The 24,869-nt window shown below is 38.4% G+C and overlaps 3 protein-coding genes and 1 long non-coding RNA gene across 12 annotated transcripts in view; 2 read left to right on the top strand and 2 right to left on the bottom strand.

The window, feature by feature from the left end:
• Positions 1–16,532, top strand: part of LOC309704790 (uncharacterized protein) — a 36,113-nt gene extending 19,581 nt beyond the window's left edge. Inside the window, exons 2-5 of the mRNA XM_082530220.1 lie at positions 13,571–14,616; positions 14,771–14,926; positions 15,190–15,282; positions 15,416–16,532. Coding sequence (XP_082386346.1) covers positions 13,585–14,616; positions 14,771–14,926; positions 15,190–15,282; positions 15,416–15,988 — 1,854 coding nt within the window. The 5' untranslated portion in view covers positions 13,571–13,584 and the 3' untranslated portion in view covers positions 15,989–16,532. The remainder of the gene's footprint in view (positions 1–13,570; positions 14,617–14,770; positions 14,927–15,189; positions 15,283–15,415) is intronic.
• LOC309704792 (G2/M phase-specific E3 ubiquitin-protein ligase-like) lies at positions 1,614–7,099 on the top strand. Of its 3 annotated transcripts, XM_082530222.1 has the most exons (13): positions 1,618–2,046; positions 2,235–2,353; positions 2,435–2,741; positions 2,808–2,899; positions 3,149–3,201; positions 4,411–4,450; positions 4,557–4,624; positions 4,758–4,844; positions 4,925–5,238; positions 5,470–5,648; positions 5,803–5,984; positions 6,130–6,345; positions 6,436–7,099. In XM_082530222.1, exons 1-12 carry the CDS (start codon positions 1,896–1,898, stop codon positions 6,281–6,283), a joined length of 1,746 nt encoding a protein of 581 aa, XP_082386348.1. In that variant the 5' UTR covers positions 1,618–1,895; the 3' UTR covers positions 6,284–6,345; positions 6,436–7,099. The 3 variants fall into 3 exon arrangements, with proteins under 3 accessions (XP_082386349.1, XP_082386347.1, XP_082386348.1); XM_082530221.1 differs by having other exon boundaries at positions 1,616–2,046; positions 2,435–2,899; XM_082530223.1 differs by lacking the exons at positions 2,235–2,353; positions 2,435–2,741 and having other exon boundaries at positions 1,614–2,046.
• On the bottom strand, positions 7,142–9,129 carry LOC309704793. Its single transcript, XR_014276379.1, has 3 exons — positions 8,949–9,129; positions 7,625–7,809; positions 7,142–7,537 (listed from the first exon to the last, which is right to left on the bottom strand). It is a non-coding gene; the product is annotated as an uncharacterized lncRNA (long non-coding RNA).
• Positions 16,533–21,459: 4,927 nt separating the features above from the next.
• LOC309704789 (TANK-binding kinase 1-binding protein 1-like) overlaps positions 21,460–24,869 on the bottom strand; it is a 32,728-nt gene continuing 29,318 nt past the window's right edge. For all 7 annotated transcript variants that reach the window (XM_082530218.1, XM_082530214.1, XM_082530215.1 and 4 more), the window contains one exon: positions 21,460–23,512. In XM_082530218.1, the coding sequence (XP_082386344.1) occupies positions 23,384–23,512 (129 nt within the window). In that variant the 3' untranslated portion in view covers positions 21,460–23,383. The remainder of the gene's footprint in view (positions 23,513–24,869) is intronic.

Genomic DNA, 24,869 nt, shown 5'->3' with positions numbered 1-24,869 from the left:
TAACGGACTTAGGACTGTTAAGGACTTGTACAGTCAGGACACCTTTCTATCTTTTGCTGACCTATCGTCCAAATACGACCTGCCTAACTCCAACTTTTTTCGCTATCTTCAGGCTAGAAATTTTGTAAAAACGCAGTTCCCTCACTTTCCCAATCGGCCTCCAGAAACAAATCTGGATATCATCCTGCAGACGAACCCTCATCAAAACAGACTGATATCAGCCTTGTATAAAATACTAGATGCTTTGGTCCCCAAATCCATTTCTCATATTAAGCTGAGATGGGAGGAAGAGCTTCAGACAACCCTGCCAGAACAGCAGTGGGATCGTGCTTTGAAATTGATTCACTCGTCTTCAATTTGTGCTCGTCATGCTTTGATTCAGTGCAAGGTGGTCTATAAAGTACACTATACAAACGCAAAATTATCTAAAATCTATCCAACCATCAGTGATGCCTGTAGCAGATGTGGACTATCGCCTGCCAACCATGTCCACATGTTTTGGTCATGTTCAAAACTGAGTGCATTTTGGAGGAATATATTCGACACACTTAGCCAAGCATATGGCCAGACTGTCCTTCCTAACCCACTCTCTGCAATTTTTGGCATTCCTCCTGACTTGAACTTATCTAATCCCCTCAAACAGGCCCTAGCCTTTACCACTTTACTGGCCCGGAGGCTTATTCTGTTGAAGTGGAAGCTTCCCCACCCCCCAACTCATGACCATTGGGTGAGAGATGTACTCTTTAACTTAAAGCTGGAAAAACTTAGATTCTCTCTAAAAGGTTCTATTAGGGAATTTAATAAAATCTGGAAATCATTTCTCTTGCTGGTCGACACTATTACTTTACTTCCTGAGTCTGCAGTGAACTGAGCGAAGCTACATTATAATGTTTTGTTTTTTTTTTTAATCTTATTTATACCTTATCTATTTGTTTTTCCTTTTGTTTTGCTTGGTCCTTTCTCTGTTATTGTTTTCTCTGTTTTTGTTTTGTTTGTTTTTGTTTGTCTGTTTGGTTACGGGGCGGGGGGACGGGGGGGAGTTGTGGTTGTTGTTGTTTTTTGGGGGTTATGCTTGTTATGTGTATGGGTCCTGAGGTGTTGTTGTTGTTGTTGTTGTTTTGTTTTTTTTTTTATTTATTTTTTGGGTTTGTGTGTGTGTGTGTGTGTGTGTGTGTGTGTGTGGGCAGAAACTGGTTTTCTGCAGTGTTTTGTCTATTGTAGACCTGGTAGGGGGAGAATTTGGGTTGGGGGGTTGGAGGGTATAATGGACATACCACTGTTCTGAAATCAAGATGGACTTAGCTGTTGCTAACTTTGTATGTCATTGTTGAAATTAATAAAACAAAGTTGAAATAAAAAACCGCAACAAATCAAAAATCCACAACAAATTAAAAAACCACAACAAATTAAAAATCCGCAACAAATTAAAAAACCGCAACAAATTAAAAAACCGCAACAAATTAAAAAACCGCAACAAATTAAAAATCCACAACAAATTAAAAAACCGCAACAAATTAAAAATCCACAACAAATTAAAAAACCGCAACAAATTAAAAATCCACAGCAAATTAAAAAACCGCAACAAATTAAAAATCCACAGCAAATTAAAAAACCGCAACAAATTAAAAATCCACAACAAATTAAAAAACCGCAACAAATTAAAAATCCACAACAAATTAAAAAACCGCAACAAATCAAAAATCCACAACAAATTAAAAATCCTTGACGGAAAGGGATTGTCTGAAATACCGGAAGTGGCACAACGATTAGGCTTACTCCATATTTGTAGCTCAGAAAAGTGATTCGGGATGTCAACAAACGTTGAGAAACTCACACCTCACAGCGCTTCCTTATCACCCTGACGGTGCTTGCTGCACTACATAGAGAACCGGAAAATGTTTTGCCCGTTTTGTGGCGTTAGCTTCAGCCTCTTCACCCCTTTTTGTGCTTCCTGTGGACGGTCTCTGGAGCTTTTGCGGGACACAGACCAGGCTGAAGGATCAAACTCCCCGGGGACATCAAAACAAACAGAAAATTCTGAACAAAGTAATTTTGATATATTACTCACTTTTTGTTCTCTTCAGACAGTCTATGCTATTTCAGTTAAATAGCACATTTATTTACCATTTTGGCTCCGGTTTCTGTTTCTGTTTCCTTATACTGTATTCTCGTCTACGTTTAGTAATGGAGAGTGCTAACCCCGTTTTGATGTCAAACGTTTTTCATTCAACCAGAACAAACATGTCCGTCATACAAGCAGTTCATGGAGTACAAAAAATCAAAATCCAAAGAGCGTCAGGCCTTCAGCTGTGGAGCAAAATTAAAACTCAAGCAACAGAGTAAACCTGTCAAGGTAAGCCATCACAGGTAACTTTATAAACGAGGATTTGGCAATTATTCTTAAAGTGATCTGGCTTTTATTATTTGTTTGTAGATCAATATCGGATTTATGGTGTCACAACAAACCGACTTAAAACCGCTAAGAGGGAAAACACTGCCCTTATTTATTACCCCCGAAATTACAGCCCCTGACCTCCTGAAGCAGGCTGTAGAAAAAATGAGAACATTCAACAAGGACTTGGTGGAGGGACCATATGTCCTTTTGTATCCTGACTGCACAGAGGTGATAAATGTGCCTGGGACAGAAAGGCCATTCCGATTGGCAGACTACAAAGAGGAAATAGGAAAGAACTACAACAGGATTTCTCTATTCATTTGCCCAGAGAGCCACTTCAAACGAGGTTTGTTAATTTTATATTTTGATGTGTTTACATATACAACAACTAATAATGTGTCTACTTTCTCAGCTCTGATTGCAGAGGATGGTACCTCAGACTCGGACCCTGAGATTGTGATTACATCAAGAAGCACAGCTGAGTTCAACCAGGCAGACACATTGGTGTGTACTTTTTTTCCCTCTCCACCATGCCAGAGGCCTGTGAGTGGCCCTGGCAGAGGTGCATGTCCTCTGAGTGCTCTATTTTTTTTCTCTATAATGATCATAATTCTGTAGCATCCATGGGTCTATTATTTTCATTGTGTGATTATATGTTCTTTAAAAAAGTTTTTTTTTTTAAGTATTGATGAACTATCTAAATGCGATACGAAGTTGGTGAAAGCTTTGAAAAGTGCATGTTTTTCATCTTAGGTTTTCAAACCACAAGACCAGAGTACCCCTAATGGTAAACATGCTGAGAAGGAGTAAGTTATTTAAGAGCTTGTTCTGCTATATATTAGAGTTGGGCAATACAATATATGTCTTTGTTTTATTTCAGGGAATATTGATCACGATATAAACCGCTAGATTTGTACATATTAAATGTGCCGTTGCTCATGGTAAATGGTAAATGGCCTGTATTTGTAAAGCGCTTTATTAGTCCCTAAGGACAAAGCGCTTTACACATCCAGTCATCCACCCATTCACACACACATGCACACACTGGTGATGGCAGCTACATTGTACCCACAGCCACCGTGGGGCGCACTGACAGAGGCGAGGCTGCCGAACACTGGCGCCACCAGTAGGCAATGGGTGAAGTGTCTAGCCCAAGGGCACAACGACCAAGACTGTCCGATCCGGGGCTCGAACCGGCAACCTTCCGATTACAAGGTGAACTTAAAATTTCACATAAGTAAGATGTGAAATCCTCAGAAGCTTGTTTTGATTTAAATATTTATTTCCTGTCATAAGTTCAGACAGACGGATGTATTAACATATTACATCCGTTTCAGATAACTAAAAAAAGGTACATGTTAAAAACTAAATCAAAAGTCAGGGATAAAGATTTCCAGTTTCAAAAGACAACAAACACCAGATCACTCAATTGCTTGGTCAATTACATTTAAAAACAAAAAAGAATGATTCTAAACATAAATCTTAGTTTACAGTAAGTTTTACAGGAGAACAGACATAAAATTGACAAAGTCTTTGTCAATATCAAATGAATAAGCTAAGAAATAAAAGCAAATTCTCCTAATCTCTCCTTGTATATTTATTTTAATGGTTGGTTTAGATGTAAATGGTGCCCAAACATCTCCACGGGTGGCGCTGCTACTTCACTGTGCTGCAGGTAACAAGTCACCCTAACTGGACATGATGCTGTTCCCAGAGCGATTGGTTGCTGCGCTACTTGATAAGGATTGACTATTCTTATGTCAATGAAAAAAAAGAGTGATTAGAGGAATAAGCAGCATATAAAATGGATGGATGGATAGCTCTATTGCAATAGTCTCATATTTCCTTTGAGAGAAAAGTATACTGCAATACATATTGTTATTTTATTGCCCCGCCCTAATATAAATATTTATTGGTTTCATAGCCTTTTTATAATGTTGGTATCATAAATAATATTGAACTGTATGAGCTTCTTATCTGGACATTTTAATTCCAATACTCTTATTCTGTTTCAGACATGCTCCAGGACCTTCATCTATCATACAGCCATGTCAGGTATTTGGGCAATTTATGTCAGCATGACGTTTTTTGCTATTGCTGAAATAGTACAAAGCTATGTATGTTTATATACAGTATGCAATTTTTGTTCTTTTTTTTCCAGATTGTAATATCTGATACAGAGGATCTTGATCACCAAAACGAAACGAATCCAGTCATGAGTCCCAATAGGTAAATAAAATTGTGTCTTATATGTAATTTTAAATCTGTAACTACAGTACACGTTTGGGTTTGTGAAATGGGTAAAGATAATTAAAGGGTGAATAGAAGTTATTCTAATGTTGGAATTATAATTTCTCAACAGTAAATATGCAGAACTGTGTGCCCCCTGCATTGAGGACGAGGATGAAGAGCTGGTTGAAGTTGCTTCACCGATTGATGACAGAGCACTGTAAAATATCAAATACTACTTCAAATAACAATGCTAAATTGTATAGTCTTGCATTCGGTCTTTCATTTTTGTGATTACAGGGAAGACGTTAACATTAATCTACCTGACATCATTGCAAACTTATCCAGTGCTATTCATCATGGAAGTGTCAGCAGATTCAACATCTCAAGAGCAAATGTCTGGGATGGAGCAGTCAGGGGTTTCAGGCGGTTGTCATACTCTGAAACCAATGACATGCTGGTTAAATTTACTGATGATTCTGGCATTCTAGAAGAAGGACTTGATGCAGGTGGCCCAAAACGAGAGTTTTTGAGTCTGCTAATGAAACACATGAAAGATCGTCCCATTTTTGATGGACCCGAAGGACGTCGATTCCTCGTCTACAATGCAAAGGGTATGCAATGATCAGATGTTTGATAAACTTAATTTAAAGACTTTTTTGGACTTTTAAATCAATTTGTTTTTAATTATTATCAGAAGCAACTCATAATAATTTCTTGGATTATTTCAAAACAGCATTAGTCTGTCTATCTGATCGATCTATCTGACATCGATCGGATCTGATCGATCGGTAGAGAGAGGTGTGTGTGTGAGAGAGTTTATCATTTACTGTATTCATTCACAGCTGTAAGGGAGGATGAATACTACCTAGCAGGAAAGATGATAGCCGTGTCAGTTGTGCATGGTGGTCCAGGGCCCCATTTCCTGTCAGAAGAGCTGGTACATTATCTTGCAGGCCAGACTTCAGTAAAAGCAACAGTTGCCTCAGTCACAGATGACGACATAGGGAAAGCTTTACAAGAGGTGAGGACAGCGCAGGATTTGAATGCAGGATAGAACTACAGCTTCTTCATCTGTATGACATTAAAAAATTCTTTCTTTGTGTAGGGAAAAAACAGGAATGAAAATCAGACACGTAAGCTTACATTGTGTATGTCCATTTTTATGGGTTTTTCAGATCGACAGTGCTGGTTCAGTGGATGTCCTGCGTGACTGTGTCATAAAACACAGTACTATGCTACAGGTGGCTGGTTGTCTAAGGCATGTTTCCACAGTTGAGGAAAAGAAAGACATTGTGTCTGACTATCTCCGGTGGTATATAATTGCTCGAAACTCATCTGTAATTGACAGGGGAGACAGGTGAATTATTGTTATGACAGTGTTGTTCATAATTTCCGACTGAAATATTTTACATTCTCCAAGGTTTCCAAAGTTCACAGTTTGTCCATAGTTTGTGCATGTACTATGAACTGGTAAATGACACAAAGTTCTCCTCATTCTTTAGATTTAAAGAGGGTCTTTCAGCACTTAATTTCCTGAGTGCACTCCAGCAACACCCTACTTTGCTTTCCCCGGTCCTGTGTCACATGGAAAAGAAACTCACAGCCCTTGAACTTGAGAGACTTTTCAAACCTGACTTAAAGCCCATCTGGAAGTAACAGGAGACGTCTGGAAAGTCAAACTGTGGGCTACTGGTCAGACTATCTGCTGGACTGTGAAGGTTTATACCAGTATTTCTTTTAGTACTCATTACAAGACAATGTGTTGAATTCACATATACATATATAATTTTTTTTTAAATTTTTTGCAGAATCACAAACTGCTGTGTCGTTGGGCGATGTTCTGATGTTTGCAACTGGGCTAACATCACTGCCACCTTCTGGATTAGATCCACTACCAAGCCTACAGTTCCTGGATGACTCTTTATTCCCGATGGCAAATACATGCTTAAACTTATTGAAACTACCAATGATAACTTCATATTCCTTGTTTAAATCCAACATGGATTTTGGAATTCAAAACTCCCCAGGATTTGGATGTTTCTAGAATGTCTGGCCTTGTAGTTCAAACCTGCTGTTGATTTATTCCTCAAGTTTTTAAGTCAAATTTTTTTTAAAATATGTTATGAATAGGAGAAGGTGGGACATACTGGCGGTACAGCACAAATCCATTATAGTTTACCAGGTTTATTGTAGTTTTATTAGATAACCCAGTTACTTACAGCTGCTTCTTCTTGGCATTACATTGTAAATTCTGTAGGTTTTTTGCTACGGGACTTATCCAGAAATCTGTTATGTATTTGAGCATGTTTTTTTTATTCTAAAATGTAGGTACATCTGTTCAAAGGAGATTTAAAATGCAATCGCTAGACTTGATTTGTTCAAAGTTTTGACAGTGCTACTAAAAGTAAAGGCATTTAAAGGTGTACTGTGTTCTACTCTTAAAAGTTGTAATAAACACACAATACAGTGCAAGATGTGATTTTGATTTGATTTATTATTTATATAAATGTTCAGGACTGTATCTCAACTTCCATCAGCTAAACAAGGACCAGAATTATCTAGACATTCAGTAAGAATATGCTTTTACAAACACAAACTTAAACTTTTGGCGTCTTCAGCCAACTCATGTAGCCTAGTTCAAAAAAGCAGCATATGCTATAGGTTTTGGTGAAAACAACAAAAAGCCAGGTTTTTGGTTTTTTTTAGAAATTTGCAATTTCTATTAACTTCATGTAAAGTTCAGTGGCAGACTCCCAGCAGACGGGCTTTTGAAAATGATTTTGCTCCATTACAAAATTCAGATACTCCTGTATGTTTGAGTCCCCACATACAACTACTGACAGCCTAGACTCAGGAAAAGCGTCCAGTTCAGATTGTTGAATCAGGAATCCACAGTCTCTGGAGCCGTATCTGTGATCAATGGAAGACAATTGCATTAATATAGGTTTACACATAAAGTAATTATTTGATCATTATTATCCGTTACCTGTGGCACACCTCCTGGACATGAAGCTGTTCTTGAGGGACGAATCCGATGAGTGTTCCACAGCTTCACACATTCATCAAGATCCTTCTGAACAATGACAGTGAAGCAAAATCTCAAAAGGCACTGATGCTCGTGACTTCCATTGAAGTGTCCAGCATCTCGAAGATCCGCAAACAGCTCCAACCAAAACTGAGCCCTAAAAAAATTGTTTAGAGATAGTTTAGTTTGTTTACATGGCATCGTTTCACAACACGTCATCGCACGGCACTTTACAGTTCATTTTAACTGAATCATATATAGACTCCAGTCAGTTTAAATGTTTTCTATCGAAAGGGATTGCATACAGGCAAAACTCTAAAACATTTCAGTAATGTGCAAAAGTTAATTTATTTTAGGAATTCTAATTAAATGTGAAATTAGCGATACTGAGTCATTACATACAAAGTGAGGTATTTCAAGTATTTCTTACAATGTTAATGATTAAGACGTAGAACTTATGAAAAACCCAAATTCAATGTCTCTAACAATTTGTATGTTCTATTTGTTTGGGTCCTTTTTGCATAAATTACTGCCTCCATGCAGCGTGGTATGGATGCTATCAGTCTGTGGATCTGTTGAGGTGTTATGGAAGACCAGGATGCTTCAGTAGCAGCCTTGAGGTCTTAGCCACTACACTATGTTACACCCCTTTCATCCACACTTACATTAGACAAAACTTTCTATTAATGTGCTTTGATAGTCTCTGTGAACATTCAAATTCTTTTAAGGTGTTCTTTATGGAGGGTGTCAATTATGTTTTTTTTCCCACAGCTGTCAGGACAGCAGTCATGTCCATCCTGTGAGTCCTCCTGAATTAGAAAGACCATTTAGAGGCTCAGGAACCCTTTGCAGATGATTTGAATTAATTAGCTCATAGTAGAGTGGCACTTTAAGTCTAAAATATTTAACCTTTTCACAATATTATGGTTTTGAAGTTGGGTTTTTCTTAAGTTCCAAAGCATAATCATCATAATTACTAAATGGGCTAAAAATGTATAGTTTGGCATACAATGAGTATTTAATATCGGTTTTACTTTTTAAGTTGAATTACTGAAATAATAATAATAATAATAATAATAATAACAACAGTGGATTGCATTTATATAGCGCTTTTCGAGGCCCTCAAAGCACTTTACAATTCCACTGTTCATTCACTCTCACATTCACACACTGGTGGAGGCAGCTACAGTTGTAGCCACAGCTGCCCTGGGGCAGACTGACAATAAATCAACTTTTGCACGACATTCAAATTTGTTACGCCTTTAAATATCAGGCAAAATTAAATGTTATATTTACCTTCCTTTTCGATATATGGACCACCAGGACTCAATTCGCTGGTTATTCGTTGATGAACCAAACATGTGACTGGACTCTCCGCTGAAGTGGTCATCATGATGGTGACGTAGTGCGCACTGAACTGCAGCCATAATGCCGTTTTCTGTCCCACAGTCAGTTCTCAGTCTCATCGGTACAACACCAAGGCTCCAAACACATGACAAGTAATAGTAAGCTATAACCACTGGATTATTATTGGTTGGTCCACATTCTAGCCACAAAACCTTGCGTGAAAATCCATCAATGCACCCTGAAATGGCCAAACCGAATGGTTTGAGCTTGTCATAACCATCAGCATGCCACATGTAGTTGGGTCCCAGCGAATGATAGGTTCTCCTAATGAATCTTCTGCGTGTTCTCATCTGGCATCCATGAGGATTAAGCTCCCGGAGTATTTTCATCACATCATCCCTCTTCACTTTAAGATGATGCTTTTGTTTAAGTACCTGCCACATTGTTCGATACCCAAACAATCGCCCAGGTCCTTGAAGCTCCGCTCTGATTGCGTTAATGATCGTTGTTCTGGAGTGAAAATATTTTCTTCGGTAAAGTCCAGCATTATTAAGTTTACTTTTAAGACTCCTTAAACTTATCTTTACACCATGCAAACTTAACATCATGTCCATGATAACACTATATGAGTGACCTTCGTTGAAATATTTAATGCAGTACTGTAGGGTGTCTGATCCTTCAGCCTGGTATGTGTCCCGCAAAAGCTCCAGAGACCGTCCACAGGAAGCACAAAAAAGGGGGAAGAGGCTGAAGCTAACGCCACAAAACGGGCAAAACATTTTCCGGTTCTCTATGTAGTGCAGCAAGCACCGTCAGGGTGATAAGGAAGCGCTGTGAGGCGTGAGTTTCTCAACGTTTGTTGACATCCCGAATCACTTTTCTGAGCTACAAATATGGAGTAAGCCTAATCGTTGTGCCACTTCCGGTATTTCAGACAATCCCTTTCCGTCAAGGATTTTTAATTTGTTGTGGATTTTTAATTTGTTGCGGTTTTTTAATTTGTTGTGGATTTTTGATTTGTTGCGGTTTTTTAATTTGTTGTGGATTTTTAATTTGTTGTGGATTTTTGATTTGTTGCGGTTTTTTAATTTGTTGTGGATTTTTAATTTGTTGCGGTTTTTTAATTTATTGTGGATTTTTAATTTGTTGCGTTTTTTTAATTTGTTGCGGGTTTTTAATTTGTTGCGGTTTTTTAATTTGTTGTGGATTTTTAATTTGTTGCTGTTTTTTAATTTGTTGCGGATTTTTAATTTGTTGCTGTTTTTTAATTTGTTGTGGATTTTTAATTTGTTGCTGTTTTTTAATTTGTTGTGGATTTTTAATTTGTTGCTGTTTTTTAATTTGTTGTGGATTTTTAATTTGTTGCGGTTTTTTAATTTGTTGTGGATTTTTAATTTGTTGCGGTTTTTTAATTTGTTGCGGTTTTTTAATTTGTTGTGGATTTTTAATTTGTTGCGGTTTTTTAATTTGTTGCCGTTTTTTAATTTGTTGCGCTTTGCACTTCCCAGCCACCGTATATATGTGATGGTGGCATTTTTTACTTTTATGATTACACATGTCTGGAAAATGAAGTTATATTCTTGTTATGTGCAATAACATCAATGTTATTGTATACGTAGATTAGCATAAAGAAACAAAATAAATCTTCAATGTTGGCGTCCAATTTTAAGTGTGTGTGTGTGTGTGTGTGTGTGTGTGTGTGTGTGTGTGTCAGATCTCTGAATCTGACGTAATCCTCTGGATATTGAATGAGCTGACTCTTGATTATCTGTGTCTTACAGGGTTAGGTGGTGCTGGGAATGTGGAGTTGTAAGGGGTGCACAGAAACGGTATCAAGTCGTTCCAAGCTTTTGCATCACTACAGATTAAAACATCCACATTTTGGACGTCGTTCTCACTTTCCATGTACATACCTGCATTGTCCATGCACCTTTAAAACGTGGAATGCCCTTATTGTCCATCAAAATAAAATCCACAGCACGGGGGTCACTACTAAAAAAAAGGCGATTTTCAGTTGCCACCTTTGCGAATGCAATGATTTAGCATCAGAGCGTGATTATTTTGCTCACATATATGCGCATCTTAAAAGAAATGAGACACTTACTTGTATGTTTCTAGGCTGCAACTTTAAAACAAACATTTACTGTACATTTAAATCACACAAAAACTGTAAACACAGACATTATACACCAGGTGATTTTAAACTAGGTATAGTAAGAACAGGAATCGCACCTACAAATGAATTTGCGGAAAATAGTCAGGAGTTTGTAGATCAGTTGGATACTGTCATTCCTTCACATGGTCAGTGTGATACTGAGTACTTGCAAAAAGTCATAGAGCAAAGTTTTGCAAATACTCTGCTAAAGCTGGAGCATTTGGTCCATGTGCCAAGCACAGCTATTGATGTATTTTTAGAGGAACTCTATCATTTGATACGGTCGGCACCTGTACCATTATCCTGTGATATTGTGACGAATATCTTTAATCAAAGAAACCTCCCCATTGATAAAGATCTCATTACAGAAACTATTAATGCAGTTTTTTCAGGTAATCCTGTACTAAGGTCCATTCAAAAGGGTGGTCCGCTAAGCACAGCATATCTGCGTAAGCAGTATTACAAGGAAAATTTCTGTGTTTTAGAACCAGTTGAATATATACTTGATGCTGAAAAGAAACACAGTTTCCAATATGTCCCATTGCTGAAATTGTTACAGCAGCTGTTGAGTAGAAAAGATGTTGTTGATGAAGTTGTGAAATGCCATAAACAACAGGTGGGAACAGACTACTGGGTCATATCATTACAAGTCTTCAAGTGATGGTTCCCTATTTAAGGAAAACTTTTTCCTTTCTGGAGAAAATCTAAGGATTTCCCTACGTTTTTATGTGGATGACTTTGAAGTCTGTAACCCCCTTGGTACCTTATCGTCCATCTACTTGTCAGTGTTGTGCAAAACCACTGACGTTAAAACTTATGGTTATGACAAAATCTTGGAACCTCTTCTACAGGATCTGAAAACTCTTGAAGAACATGGCGTTTATGTTCCACTATTAGGAGAGTCAGTCAAAGGTACAGTCGTAAGTGTAATCGCAGATAACCTTGGAGTACACAGTGTTGCAGGATTTATGCAAAGCTTTTCTGTAGAATACTATTGCAGATTTTGCACAGGGAAGAGCAGTGATATTCAGCTGTATTCTGTAGCGTCTGGTGCTTTCACGCTAAGAAGCAAAGACCTTCACCAAGTCCATGTCAAACAAGCCCAAGATACAGGTACAGGCTGTTGTGGAGTGAAAAGAGAATGTGTCTTCACCAAAAATCTGTCCCACTTTCATGTCATATTTGGTTATCCGCCTGATCTTGCTCACGATGTTTTTGAGGGTATAATCCCAGTAGAGTTGGCTCATTGCTTGACAGTTCTTATATCAAAGAAGTTTTTCACTTTAGCCGACTTAAACAATGCGATTCTGAAGTTCCCCTACAAATGGGAAGATAAGACAAACAGACCTCATGTAGTGTCACAAACTTTCTCTAGCACCAAAACAGTAGGAGGAAATGCGCATGAGAACTGGAGCTTGCCTTTTTTAGTTGGATCACTTGTGCCTGAAGATGAGCCTGCATGGCTTGTTCTCATGACTCTGAAGGATATCACAGAACTTGTCGTGTCCCCTGTGCATAGTGATGACTCTCTGGCTTTTTTGGAAAGCAAAATTATAGAGCACAGACAGCGATACCAGGCACTGTTTCCTGATGTTAAGCTACTACCAAAACACCATTATTTGGAGCACTATCCACAGATGATTAGGTTTTTTGGTCCAGTTGTTTGGCTGTGGACAATGCGTTTCGAGGCCAAACACAGCTTTTTCAAGCAGGTCATGAGACACACAAGCTGCTTTAAGAATGTGCCTCTCTCCTTGGCCTCAAAGCATCAGATGATGATAGCTTACCATCTAAGCTCCCCATCTCTTGGCAAGTCTGAACTAGAGGTCTCGGCTGTATCAACTTTTCCAGTGGATTTGCTTAAAGAGGAGATGGCTAGAGTCATTAGGCAAACATTCCCTGACATTCTAGAGATAAACCTTGCACAGTGTGTGACAATAAAGGGCATAACTTATAGGAAGGGAATGGTACTGGCCCACAGGGCAGCTGGTGGGTTGCCAGAATTCTGTGAAATAAACCACATCTGCATTGTAAACCAGAGCATATTCTACATTGTCAGAGAGCTCGGTGGCTGGTACAGGGAGCACTACAGAGCTTTTGAGCTCAACTCAGTATCTGCAAGAATATTCACTCTTGTTTCACTCCGTGAACTCCTTGACACTTATCCACTGGTTGACTACAAGATCGGATCAGTCCGCATGGTGACTTTAAAAAGGCATATAGAAATAAAAGGTGTGCAAATATTTGTAATAAGTTCAGTCACATGTATTTCACTAGATACATTTTTTTTTTTTTTTTTTTTGTATATCTGACCTTTTATAACTGACTGATATGTATGGGTAACTGTATGAAGACTAAACTGAAGTTATTCTTTCTGGGTGTCTGATGTATTGTTGTTGTTTTTTTTCGTCTACAGAATAGCTGCTTGAAATGGGGACCCCTGTGATCCTAAAGATCATCTTGACTGATGGAACCTGTCAAAGGCTCATTCTCTCCAATGGACCACCTGAATCAATTGAGGATCTCATTGTTGAAGTCAAGAGACAGTGTGGTCTTCAGGGCGATTTCAGACTTCAGTTTATGGATTCCTTGTTTGGGAATGAGTTCCTTAATCTTACCTCAGTTTCAGAAGTGGCAGACAGAGGGACTCTTAAAGTTATTGACATGTCAAGACCCACCACTATGCAGCATGAGGATTATATCATTCTTGATCCTGTCCAGGACTCCGAAGCCCTCAGCTGTTCCTCTGTTAACGATTCTTCGTACCTGTCTGGTGGATCTGTGGACACGGATGTGTTGTCATCAAGTGAGTCAACAAGCTCACGATCTTCTTGGCCTGCTGTCTTTTATGTGCCCAAGTTTTCGTATGATGCTGAATTACAACTTCAGCAGGCAAAAATTGCGTACAATCAGAATGGAACTGCACTTATTCCAGATCCCAAGTTGAAGTCAGCCATCCTTGAAGGTTTGGTGCAGGAAATTGTGAAGTATAAAGTGTATGTCAGTGATAAAGAAATGGATCAAGTAGCTCAGAGTCTGATCAAGAAGCATCCCTGTCTAACTGAGACAGGCTCCAACACTGGATTTGGAGGATGGAAGACCAGTTTAAAATATAAACTCTCAAACTATCGCACCCAGCTACGAAAACTGGGCTGCCCAGAGGTGACTGTAAACTCTCTAAAGAACAAACCTGTTGGAAGATGCAGTGCAGCCTTTGGTGTCAAAAAAGCAAAGAGGGCAGAAGTTAACTTTTGCCCAACATACCCACCAGAAGAAACTGAGGAGAGCCTGGAGGCAATGCGGAAAACTTTACTCTTGGACATAAAGAAGAAGAACAACAGAGAGTTGGTGAAATTCAAGATGGAAAAGACTTTTGCCTACAGAAGACATGAAGTTGTTCGTGATGCACCAATGGTAGAGGCTTTCATGGCAAGATGGCCTGCTCTATTTGATGTCCATGAGGTAAAGTTTGACTCACACCGGGAGTTCTTGGAAGAGGTGTTAAGCTAAAATACTTTAGGCACATTTAACAGCCAATTTCTTCAGCATTGGTGATTTTGGCCTTCTTCCTGGTGTTAAACATTTGAAGCTCACTCTTTTGTGCTGATGTTTTCAGATCAATGCTGAGTTTAAAAGAATTACCACAATCCCCCTTCAATCAAAGTTCCTGTCTCAGATGGATCTCCACTTAGACAACCTGGTGAAGCTGTTCAAAAGAAGAGGAGGACAGCTTGGACAAAGACTGAAAAAAGTTGTGGCACAAATGGATAATGTAAGTGATAAAGCCTTAACACAACTATGACCCCTTTTGGACAAAACTTTTAATTGGTTAAAAATTGTAAATGTTTTTCCAATGATAAATGCTGTCATCTTGTACTACTTTTACATCTGCTTGTTTTTGTTTTAATCTACTTAGTCAACTTTATTAGTATGTGTGCCTTTACTTTGAAAGCATTCATGTAAAGTACAGTACTAAAACCTAAAATCAATGAGAAGGGCTAACTGAAGATACTAATCACACAAATTTGATTTCAGTGTGAAGATGTTGATGCTGGACGTGAGTGTGTCATTAAGGGAGTGTGTATCTACATGGGTGAAGATCCTGACAACCTTATCCGGGAGTATGTGGTAAGTACTTGGGGTATTTTATTTTATTTTTTGGGGGAGTGGGGGGGTGACTTTCACCAGTACATCATATTGCTCACTTGCCATGGATTGAGTAACATGACTTTTATTTTATTTATTTATGTATTTTTTACAGGACATGGATGAAGACGCCATCAATGAGGCCATTGAAGACACCACTGTTGGAATTTATCTTCTTAAAGAACAAGCTTCAGCAGATGAACAAGAAGACATTGGAGTTGTCCTTGAAGGCATCAGGGTGGTGAAGAATTTGGATAATGTAGCATTTGCTGTGGTAATGCTATTTGGACTCATGTATGCACTAAACCTTGCCTACCCTGCTGACCTCTGCTACACCTTTGAGGTTTTCCAGAAGGTTTTCATGGAACTAAACTCTCCAACAAAGTTCTTGCTCTCAAAAACCGTCTGTTTCACTGAAGGGTCAAAGACTGCACTTCAGCAATTCTTTACTGAACACAAAACGAAAAACTGCAATGTTATACTGCTGATACTGTTTGTTTGGGGTTTTTTTGTTGTTGTTGTTGTTGTTGTTTTTTCTCATGTGACTGCACTTCGAGGTGACACTTTTTTTCTTTTCTTCCTTTTGGTGGTATTGTATTGCGAGAAATGTTTACAGAGGTTTTTTAGCAATGTGCTCTGGGTCAACCTTTACATCCTGCTTATATGTTCAAAAGGAAGATTCCTTTAGGTGTTTGGTATTATGTGACAGTGTCATTTAAGCTTCAATTTAGTAAAAAAAATTCTGTACAGCTAAATACAAAATGTGACATGTATGAAGATATATCTTATCCTTAATAGCAGCTTGCTGCCTCTTTGAGTTTTGGAAGACCAATTTAAGCTGAAGTTGTTCTATATATGTACAGACTTGATCATTCAAAGCAGCTTGCTGGTTTCTGTCTCTTAAACTCCAGGTAACAGGAGTTGTAGAAATGTTAAATGCAAAAAAAAGTTATATTTGTGTAAGCCTGTTTGTTCATGGATGCTTTTTGATTCTTTTTCCAAGTAGGCTTAATTTAGTTTCAAACTTTTAATTGTGAAATTAAATACAAATATGTGTAAGATGACAGGATCATTAATAAGCACTTATTTGTAGCTTTCTTGTATTGCTGCTAAGGTCAGTTTTGAGGGGAAATATTTACAAATGTTTTAAATCTTTCTTTCAGTTATATCTGCAGGCAATCGCTAAAACTGTGTAACAAGTTTATATGCTTGCTGTTTTCACTGCTGTTAAAATAAAGGTGAACTTTTCAGCACTCCCATTTTTTTTTTTGCCTTTTTTGTCAATAACATTTAGTTTATATTTACATTATTATATTGTACATAGGCAAGAAACCAAGGACTGAATTTTTATGAAGTTGACTTAAAATAATTAAGTAGGATTTAAAGCCATAATTTGTGTTGCAGGAACATAATTATAATGCCTTTATGTTACACAATTTCATTAAGTACCACTGACAATCAAAAATACGTTGGTGTTAAACTTTAAAATATATCAACATTACGTAATACATTGATATTTTGGTAACAGACAAACAGTATGTACATCGAACATGATTTTTTTTAAGTAATCTAATGTGAATGAAATACTTTGGCTTTACAAGTAATTATTACTTGTTGGAAAGTGGAAAATTAAGTCAGTCATACTTATTCATATTATGTGGGACCGATGTACACAATAAAATCAAGTAAATTGAAAGAACTTTTTTTTTCAGTGTACCCCTTTCATGTAAACATCCAAGGGAAACCCTGGGTCAACTTAAAGAGTTAAGGTTTGTGTCACCACTTATTCTAATAGACAATGTTAGGGTCAGTGAACAAAGATATCCTGGATTTGTTGAACCCGTAGTGTAGAGCCCACTGGGGTATTCCAGGAAGCAGGTTTAGATAACAACTCCATGTTTGTTAACCCTGAAATGATGGAAACACGGGGTGTGTTCCACACATATGCAGTACCTCTCTCCTATTCCTTGGTAAAAGAATTGCTAAGGACTTACGAAATGAGAAGAGCTATTTGCTGAGAATTGGAACAGCCCTACACTTGTCTCTCCTTAACAATGTGATGCCAGATGTCCACCGTATTGAAACTACAGAAGATGGACTACCTTACTTTGCTATGATGTGTTCTAAACCCGGTGTGTTATGGAGGTCATGAAAAGCCTGTGAAAAATATCTTCATTACAAAGGCTGATGTTCTAAAGAAGGAACGTTTACTAATGTCTGCAGTTGCATGAAACCATCGTCTGATCTTAAAAAGTTGCTGGAATTACTAAAGAGGCTCAGAGTCAATTTGTGACTGACAGTTGTGAACAGGGCTATCTTTGCAGCTTGCTTAATGGGATATGGATTTGTAAGCTTTTCACTTCCAGGAGGAGACTTTACACAGTTGTATGCAAAGCACTGGGCACCCCTGATAATCTTCACGATTTTCCTTTAGAAAACATTGGTTCTTTACATCAGCAATTTCATTTAAATATATCAGCAGATGACCACAATGATATTTGACAAGTGAAATCAAGCTTTTAGGATTTACAGAAAGTGTGCAATAATTACCACTGTAACTTAGTCACATATAATTTGTGCAAAATCTGACACCACGGGGGGGGGGGGGGGGGGGGAATCAGGCTTTATGCCTGTTGTTTTACACGACAGTAAATAATGTTTGTCCTGTTCTGCATATGTGATTGGTTAGCTGTTCCACACAGATTTCAGGTTCATAGAGTGGAAGAGATTGTAATGATGCAGCTCTCCTTTGGATAAATCCTGAGCTTCACCTCACAGCCCCCTGATCATTCAGTGAGCTAGTTTAAGTCATTGTACCGTTTATAAGGTTGGGCAAACCTGCAGTCTGCTGAGACTGAAGAAGTCACCTGGATGATGATGAAATGTTTCTCCCGCTGAAAACGTCCAGATGAACAGAATCAACTTTTTGGGATTTACTTACCTGGATGATTGAGCATGCATCAAGACATGTGAAACCATGTATGTGTCACAGTTAATGTTAAGCTACACAGCATAACATTAACTCTACACAAGTGGAGGTACACAAACTATATTACAGACATTTTATAACCCTACATTTAGAGAGTAGTAGTAGTGAATGCAAAAAAGTGGGAGGAGCATAGGATGATGTAGCTCAGCTTGCCACAATGCTTCTCTAACTACAGCAATCTTATCTCAACTGGACTACTGTAATTCTCTATATGCAGCTGTTAGCCAGTCTTGTCTAGCACGGCTCCAGCTGGTCCAGAATGCTGCAGCTCGTTTCCTGACACGTTCAAAGAGACACAAGCATATTTCCCCGATCCTCACCTTACCTTACCTCGCCAAGCTTTAACATTCGCCAAGTTAAAGCTTGGCGAATGTTTTGAACCATTCGCCAAGCTTTAACAGTAGATAATGTGAGTGGGTTGCTACAGAACATCGTTAAGGTCTTAAGTTTTCCCACAAAAAGCAAACTTTTCAAAGGGAATTTAGACATAGAGCTCTCAATATCCAACCAGACAGGAGAAGGCTGTTGTACCCAATCGGCAGCTATACGCATATGGGTGCTCAGCTGATACTTCCTTATATCTGGGAAATAAAGGCCCCCTTTTAAGGATGGAAGACATAACGTGGATATTTTAAGATGAGGTTTCCTCCCTGCCCAAACAAAGGAGCTGAACCAGCCATTTAGAGTTTGGATAGCTTTATGTGGAAAAAGGGTCGGAACCATCTGTATTGGGTAAAGTAGCCTAGGTAGAATATTCATTTTCAGAAGAGCAATACAACCGAGCCAGGATAACGGTAAGGACTTCCATCTCTCTAGATCTAGTTTGACCTGCTCAAATAGGGGGGTAAAGTTACTTTTATACATCTGTTCAAAGGCGTGAGTAACCCTAATCCCCAGATACGTAAAGCCCTGTGTGGACCAAGTGAAGGGAAATGGAGAAGGGGCCCATAGTTTTTGTTTCAGACTGCCCAATGGCATCTCTTCTGATTTATTGAAATTAATTTTATAGCCTGAGATTTCACTAAACTTATTAATAGTTTCAACCAGAGAGGGGATTGATGTTTCCGGCCGAGTCAACACAACAAGTACATCATCAGCATACAGAATAATCTTATGCTGTCTTTGTCCTACAGATAGACCATGTATGTCCGTCTGAACTCGTACTGCCTCTGCCAATGGTTCTATGGCTAGGGCAAAGAGCAAAGGGGAGAGGGGGCAGCCTTGTCTGGTTCCCTTCTGTATCCGGAAGTTGGAGGACCGCACCCCGTTTGTAAGAACTGCAGAGCAGGGATTGTTATAAAGTAACTTAATCCAGTTTATAAAGTTTCCACTGAAACCGAATTGATGTAGTGTAAAAAACAGGTAAGACCATTCAACATGGTGAAATGTCTTCTCGGCATCAAGGGAAATTACCACACCAGGCAGAGATTTTTGTTGGAAGAACTGGATCATATTCAATAACCTACGCATGTTATTATATGAATTGCGCCCTTTAATAAAACCCGTTTAGTCCTCATTAATAAGCGAGGGGAGTAAAAGTTCCAGACGTTTTGCTAATATCTTGGAGAGGATTTTCAGATCCACATTCAACAAAGAGATTGGCCTATAGGAGGGATAATCTTCAGGTAGCTTGCCCTTTTTAAGTATAAGGGATATATTGGATTCCCTTAAAGAACTGTGCAAGAGACCCTTTTTAAAGGAGTCATTGTACATGTTCAGCAGCGGGCTAGCTAAAATTTCTCTGAATTCTTTATAAAACTCGGCACATAGTCTGTCTGGTCCCGCTACTTTGCCAGCCTTCAGCTCTTTAATAGCGTCTAATGGTGTCAAATCCCATCTTAAAACACGTTTTTACTCATTGGCTTTCAACACCGCATGAGAGTTACCTATCTATCCACCTAGTCATCTGTTACCAGGTATTTGTTATTGATGTTATTTGTTACTGTGTAATTTTTGTTTTTTGGGTTTTCTTTTTATCTTTGTAAAGCACTTAGGTCAACATTTTGTTGTTATTAAATGTGCTATATAAATTAATAAAAAAAATAATAAAAAAAAAACAGCGATGAAATAAAAGGAAGGTGTACCCAAACAGAGGCTAACCTGGAGTCTTCACACCTCTCCTGCACTTTCCTGTCAGCTTTGTGACAGCAGCACTCAGTAAATCAGCTTAAATTTAACTTCCATTCCACTTCCAGCAGCCAGCATATGTTCATTCACAGGCACTTGTTACGTTTCGGTGTTGTCGGTGTGTTGTTTTTGGCGTGACTGTTATGTGTTTCCTGTTTTACTTTGAAAGTCTGTGTTATCTTAGTGTTTTCAGTTTACGTTTCCCTGTCTCGTCAGTTCTAATTTGCCCCAGCTGTGTTTCCCTCCTGTTGTCCATTTTCCTGATTGCTCCCTCTATGTATTTAAACCCTGTGTTTCAGGGTGTCATGGTCGCGATCTCCCCCGTGTTGTAAATAGTTTGGTGTTTTGTTGTAAATAGCTGTAAATAGATTTGTCGATACTTTCGTTTTGGGATTTTGGTGGAGAGCCTTAGTGGGGGGTTTTTTGTGTGGTTTTTTTTTTTTCTTTATTTTTATTTTTTTCGTGTTGCACTCCGGTTGCCTAGGCCGGGGTGTAACACACTGGTACTGGTGACCTTCAGCGAGACAGTGAACCCTTACTGCTCATCATTGTAACAGCTCTAATGCTAAGTTTGTCTGTAATCCATAAAACAATAGCAGCCAAGAGTCAAAATATTTGTTTATAGTTCTGGATGCATGTCCACATCTTCTGCACAGGAGCCAACTTGCAGAGAGCATAATAAGAGTTCTATATTTTCTTAGTGGAGATTTATATCATTTACATAAATTTATGAATATTCCAGCAGATTTGTGAAAATTTGTAAATAAAACTAAAGGACATTTTAAATTACCATACATTATTTTTAAATTGTTGACATAACACTAAATATCTTGATTTAGTTTAAGTTTTCGTTTTAGCTTAAACCAGGAAGGTATGTACCATGAACTCAGTCCAGACTCTATAAAAAAGATAGACTTCAGCATATGTTAAAATTCACATCATTGGTTACATTATAAATAAATAAGTGGCCAATGATAGTTGTTATGAAGGGGAAAGAAGCCACAGAGACCAAAACGTTTGTACAATGTCATACATTTATTTGCTTGATATGGACATTTAAACATGCACATTGACTCGCCTTTGGAGACAGCCTCCAGTCCCCACTTAAGGGACATCTGTGTTATCTGAATATCCAGGGGCATCCTCTTCATATAAAACTTCATATAAAACACGGATGTAGCCACCCATTGCTTTTTGGACACCTCAATTTGAAGCTTCAGCTGACAGGCTACAGTTTTGGGCCTTTCTTTTCCGACACGGACGTTGTTGCTCAGTCCAGGCATGACACTCAAGTAGACTTTTTTATTTTAGGTCCTACTTAATTATCTAACTTGATAGAAAAATAACTTTTTCCAAGTTCTACCAAGCAGCTGGTAGAGCTTTGTTTTTTTTTTTCTAAGTGGAAGTTTAAAAACTTAAACTTCCTTCATGAAAGTTTAAAACAAAATAATTATCTTAGGACAAATAAATACACGGCTCCTTTTTTCAAGGATATAATAATAATAACAGTAATAATAATAATAATGTCATCAACATTATTTTTAAGTAATTAAGTATCCTAAGTTTGGTAAAAAAAAATAAAAAATAAACAAACAAATAAGTAAAAATCATGACAGTTTAGGTAATAGTAATCCCATGGTCAGATGGATTGGTGTTGCAACTACAGCGATGCGGCCGCTGTACCGGTCTGTTGTGGTGAAGAGAGCTGAGTGTGAACGCGAAGCTCTCAATTTAACAGTTGATCTACGTCCCTACCTTCACCAATTGTTACGAGCTGTGGATAGTGACCGAAAGAATGAGATCGTGGATACAAGAGGCAGAAATGAGCTTCCTCCAAAGGGTGGCTGGCCTCTCCCTTAGAGATAGGGTGAGAAGTTCGGCCATCCGGGAGGGGCTCAGAGTTGAGCCGCTGCTCCTCCACATTGAAAGGAGCCAGTTGAGGTGGTTCAGGCATCTGACAAGGATGCCTCCTGGGCCCCTCCTGGGTGAGGTGTTCCAGGCATGTCCCACCGGGAAGAGGCCTAGGACACGCTGGAGAGGTATCTCTCGGCTGACCTGGGAATGCCTTGGTGTTGAACCGGACAAGCTGGAGGAGGTGGCCAGGGAGAGGATGGTTTGTCCCATGTTAACAATCTCACATATGCTGGTAAACATGTTTCTAGCAATACATCATTACATGGTTTGTAATCACATTTTTAGTTTAAAAAGTTAAAAAAATAAAATAAAATAGAGCTAAAATGAAAAGCCTGAATCATTTAATAAAAAAATCTGTATTTATTTGTATTTTTAAGCGTGTTTTAAGCCAATATTAAAACATGCAAGATTTATTTAAAAACAAATTACTGATTAATATTATTATTGCCCATGGTAAATAAAAAGTGCTAAGAAATAATAGTTCTATTATTATTTTCTTACAGAGAATGTTAAAGGGTTAATGTGGCTACCATGGTTCTACGGGTCTAAATTTGCACACCAAGTGTGCTCTTCATACCCAGATCAGACCTCAGGAAGGTTTGTATATTTTCAAACTGCCAACTTGATCCACTACAACATTGAATTGTCTTCTGTTTCCAGGACTGCTTTCAGGCCAGCACATGCGGCACTGCAAAAAGAGTGCCAGCTGCAGTGGTTCCAACTATAACATATATAATTTCTTAAATGTACAAATGTTAGTTTGATTCTGAATGAAAGAAAACCTATAGTGCTTGATGAAAAATAATATGCAATCCATGTGTGTTTACTGAAAAGGAAATTGTGGCCTGTGAATGCTTTCATTTCACAATTAGATTGGACTATCCACTTCAGTGAGATGGGTAATGGCCATACTAAGGTTGGAGTGATGCAAAAGACTCATGCAGGCTACTCAAACCGTTCCTGGATCAAACCAAGAACCAATCAAAAATAACCTTTATGTACATCTCTGGTGAAAAGTGAGCTTACAATTGTTTTTTAAATAAAAATGAAAGGTCAGATCTTGCTGTTCTCCAAGTGAGAGTCAATGTGTTTGATGAGGGCATCATCAGGGTAACTGGTTGGGAAGGTCAGCTGGCACAGAGGGCAGCTCCGAGCAGCATTCTCTTCCGATTCCATCCATAACTGTGGAGATTAGGAAGAAAAAAAAGAATAGGTGTCAAATTGCTTAACCATCAATAATGGTAAATCCTTCATAAAGTCTTCATAAAGCTTCAATCAAAGAGAACACAAGTCCTTCAGCACAGTTTCTCGATGATGGAAAATTGTGATATGATGAAGTAGAAAAGCTTCTTATAGCTTGGATTATTAATTGTTTAGATCAAGTATCACAGAGAATACTTTTAAATATTTTAAGTTAGCCTCGCCCTGGCTCACTCAACAAAATGCCAGTGAGACTTTTTAGAATAGCTTTGGAATAGATGATTTATCCCAAAAGAGCAGCTCACTCTCAGACTGTAGGCTTAATCTCTAAAAGTATAAGTGGGTGGAAGAGTCTCAGCAATCAAGCTCCTTTCCTGTAGAGCCAACTCCTAGTTTGGGTTCAAAAGATACACAACCTATTTAAAATTGCTCTTAAAACTTTCCTTTTTGATAAAGCTTATAGTTAGGGTTGGGTCAGGTGACTCTGAACCATCCCTTCCACTGCTATTGGCTCAGGCTACTGGGGGACTTCCCATAATGCACTGTGGATTTCTTCTGCGCTGACCTCTTTTCACTCCCATTTCACTACTAAATCTCCATTTACAATTTTACGTATAACAAAAAAAAAAGCTATGCAATATACAATATACAATATTCAAGTTAAGGAGGCATAGTAGTGCAAATAGGCAAATAGTGCATTGTATTTATTTAAATTTTTACTTTTTAATTATTTTATTTGCATTTTTTAATCACTAGGGTTTGAGAGTAACGAAATTTCTATTCTCTGTATGTCCTGTACATGTGGCAGAATTGACAAATAAAGTTGACTTGACTTGACTTGACTTGTTTTATATGCCGCTACTGCACATCAGCCTTTGTCTTCTCTTTCATATAGTTGAACTTTATTTGTTAAAATAATGTGCAGCATAAAATCCTTTTGCATGCACCAAGCAAAATTTAGTTTGATGAAACTTATGTGACATAAAATAAAATAAATATGGATCATGAATAAAATATGTGTCATATTTGGTAAAAGTTTTCCTTTTCTTGCCCTTCCTTGCTCTCCCTTCTCGTCTACAACAATTTTGCAGCCACCATCACCATGCTGGTAATCCTTGCAGGGCATGATCTGATCTGAGCCTTGTTCTGCTGGTGGTTTCTTCCTGGGCGATTATGGCTCAAGAGTTGGGAGTTCACCTTGTAATCGGAAGATTGCCGGTTCGAGCCCCGGCTTGGACAGTCTCGGTCGTTGTGTCCTTGGGCAAGACACTTCACCCGTTGCCTACTGGTGGTGGTCAGGGGGACCGGTAGCGCCAGTGTCCGGCAGTGTGCCCCAGGG

The sequence above is a fragment of the Aulonocara stuartgranti genome (assembly GCF_965226115.1).
Source record: "Aulonocara stuartgranti genome assembly, chromosome: 4".
NCBI classification, from domain to species: Eukaryota; Metazoa; Chordata; class Actinopteri; order Cichliformes; family Cichlidae; genus Aulonocara; species Aulonocara stuartgranti.
Note: the sequence above shows the minus strand (reverse complement) of the source record. Positions and strands in the feature narration are given on the sequence as shown.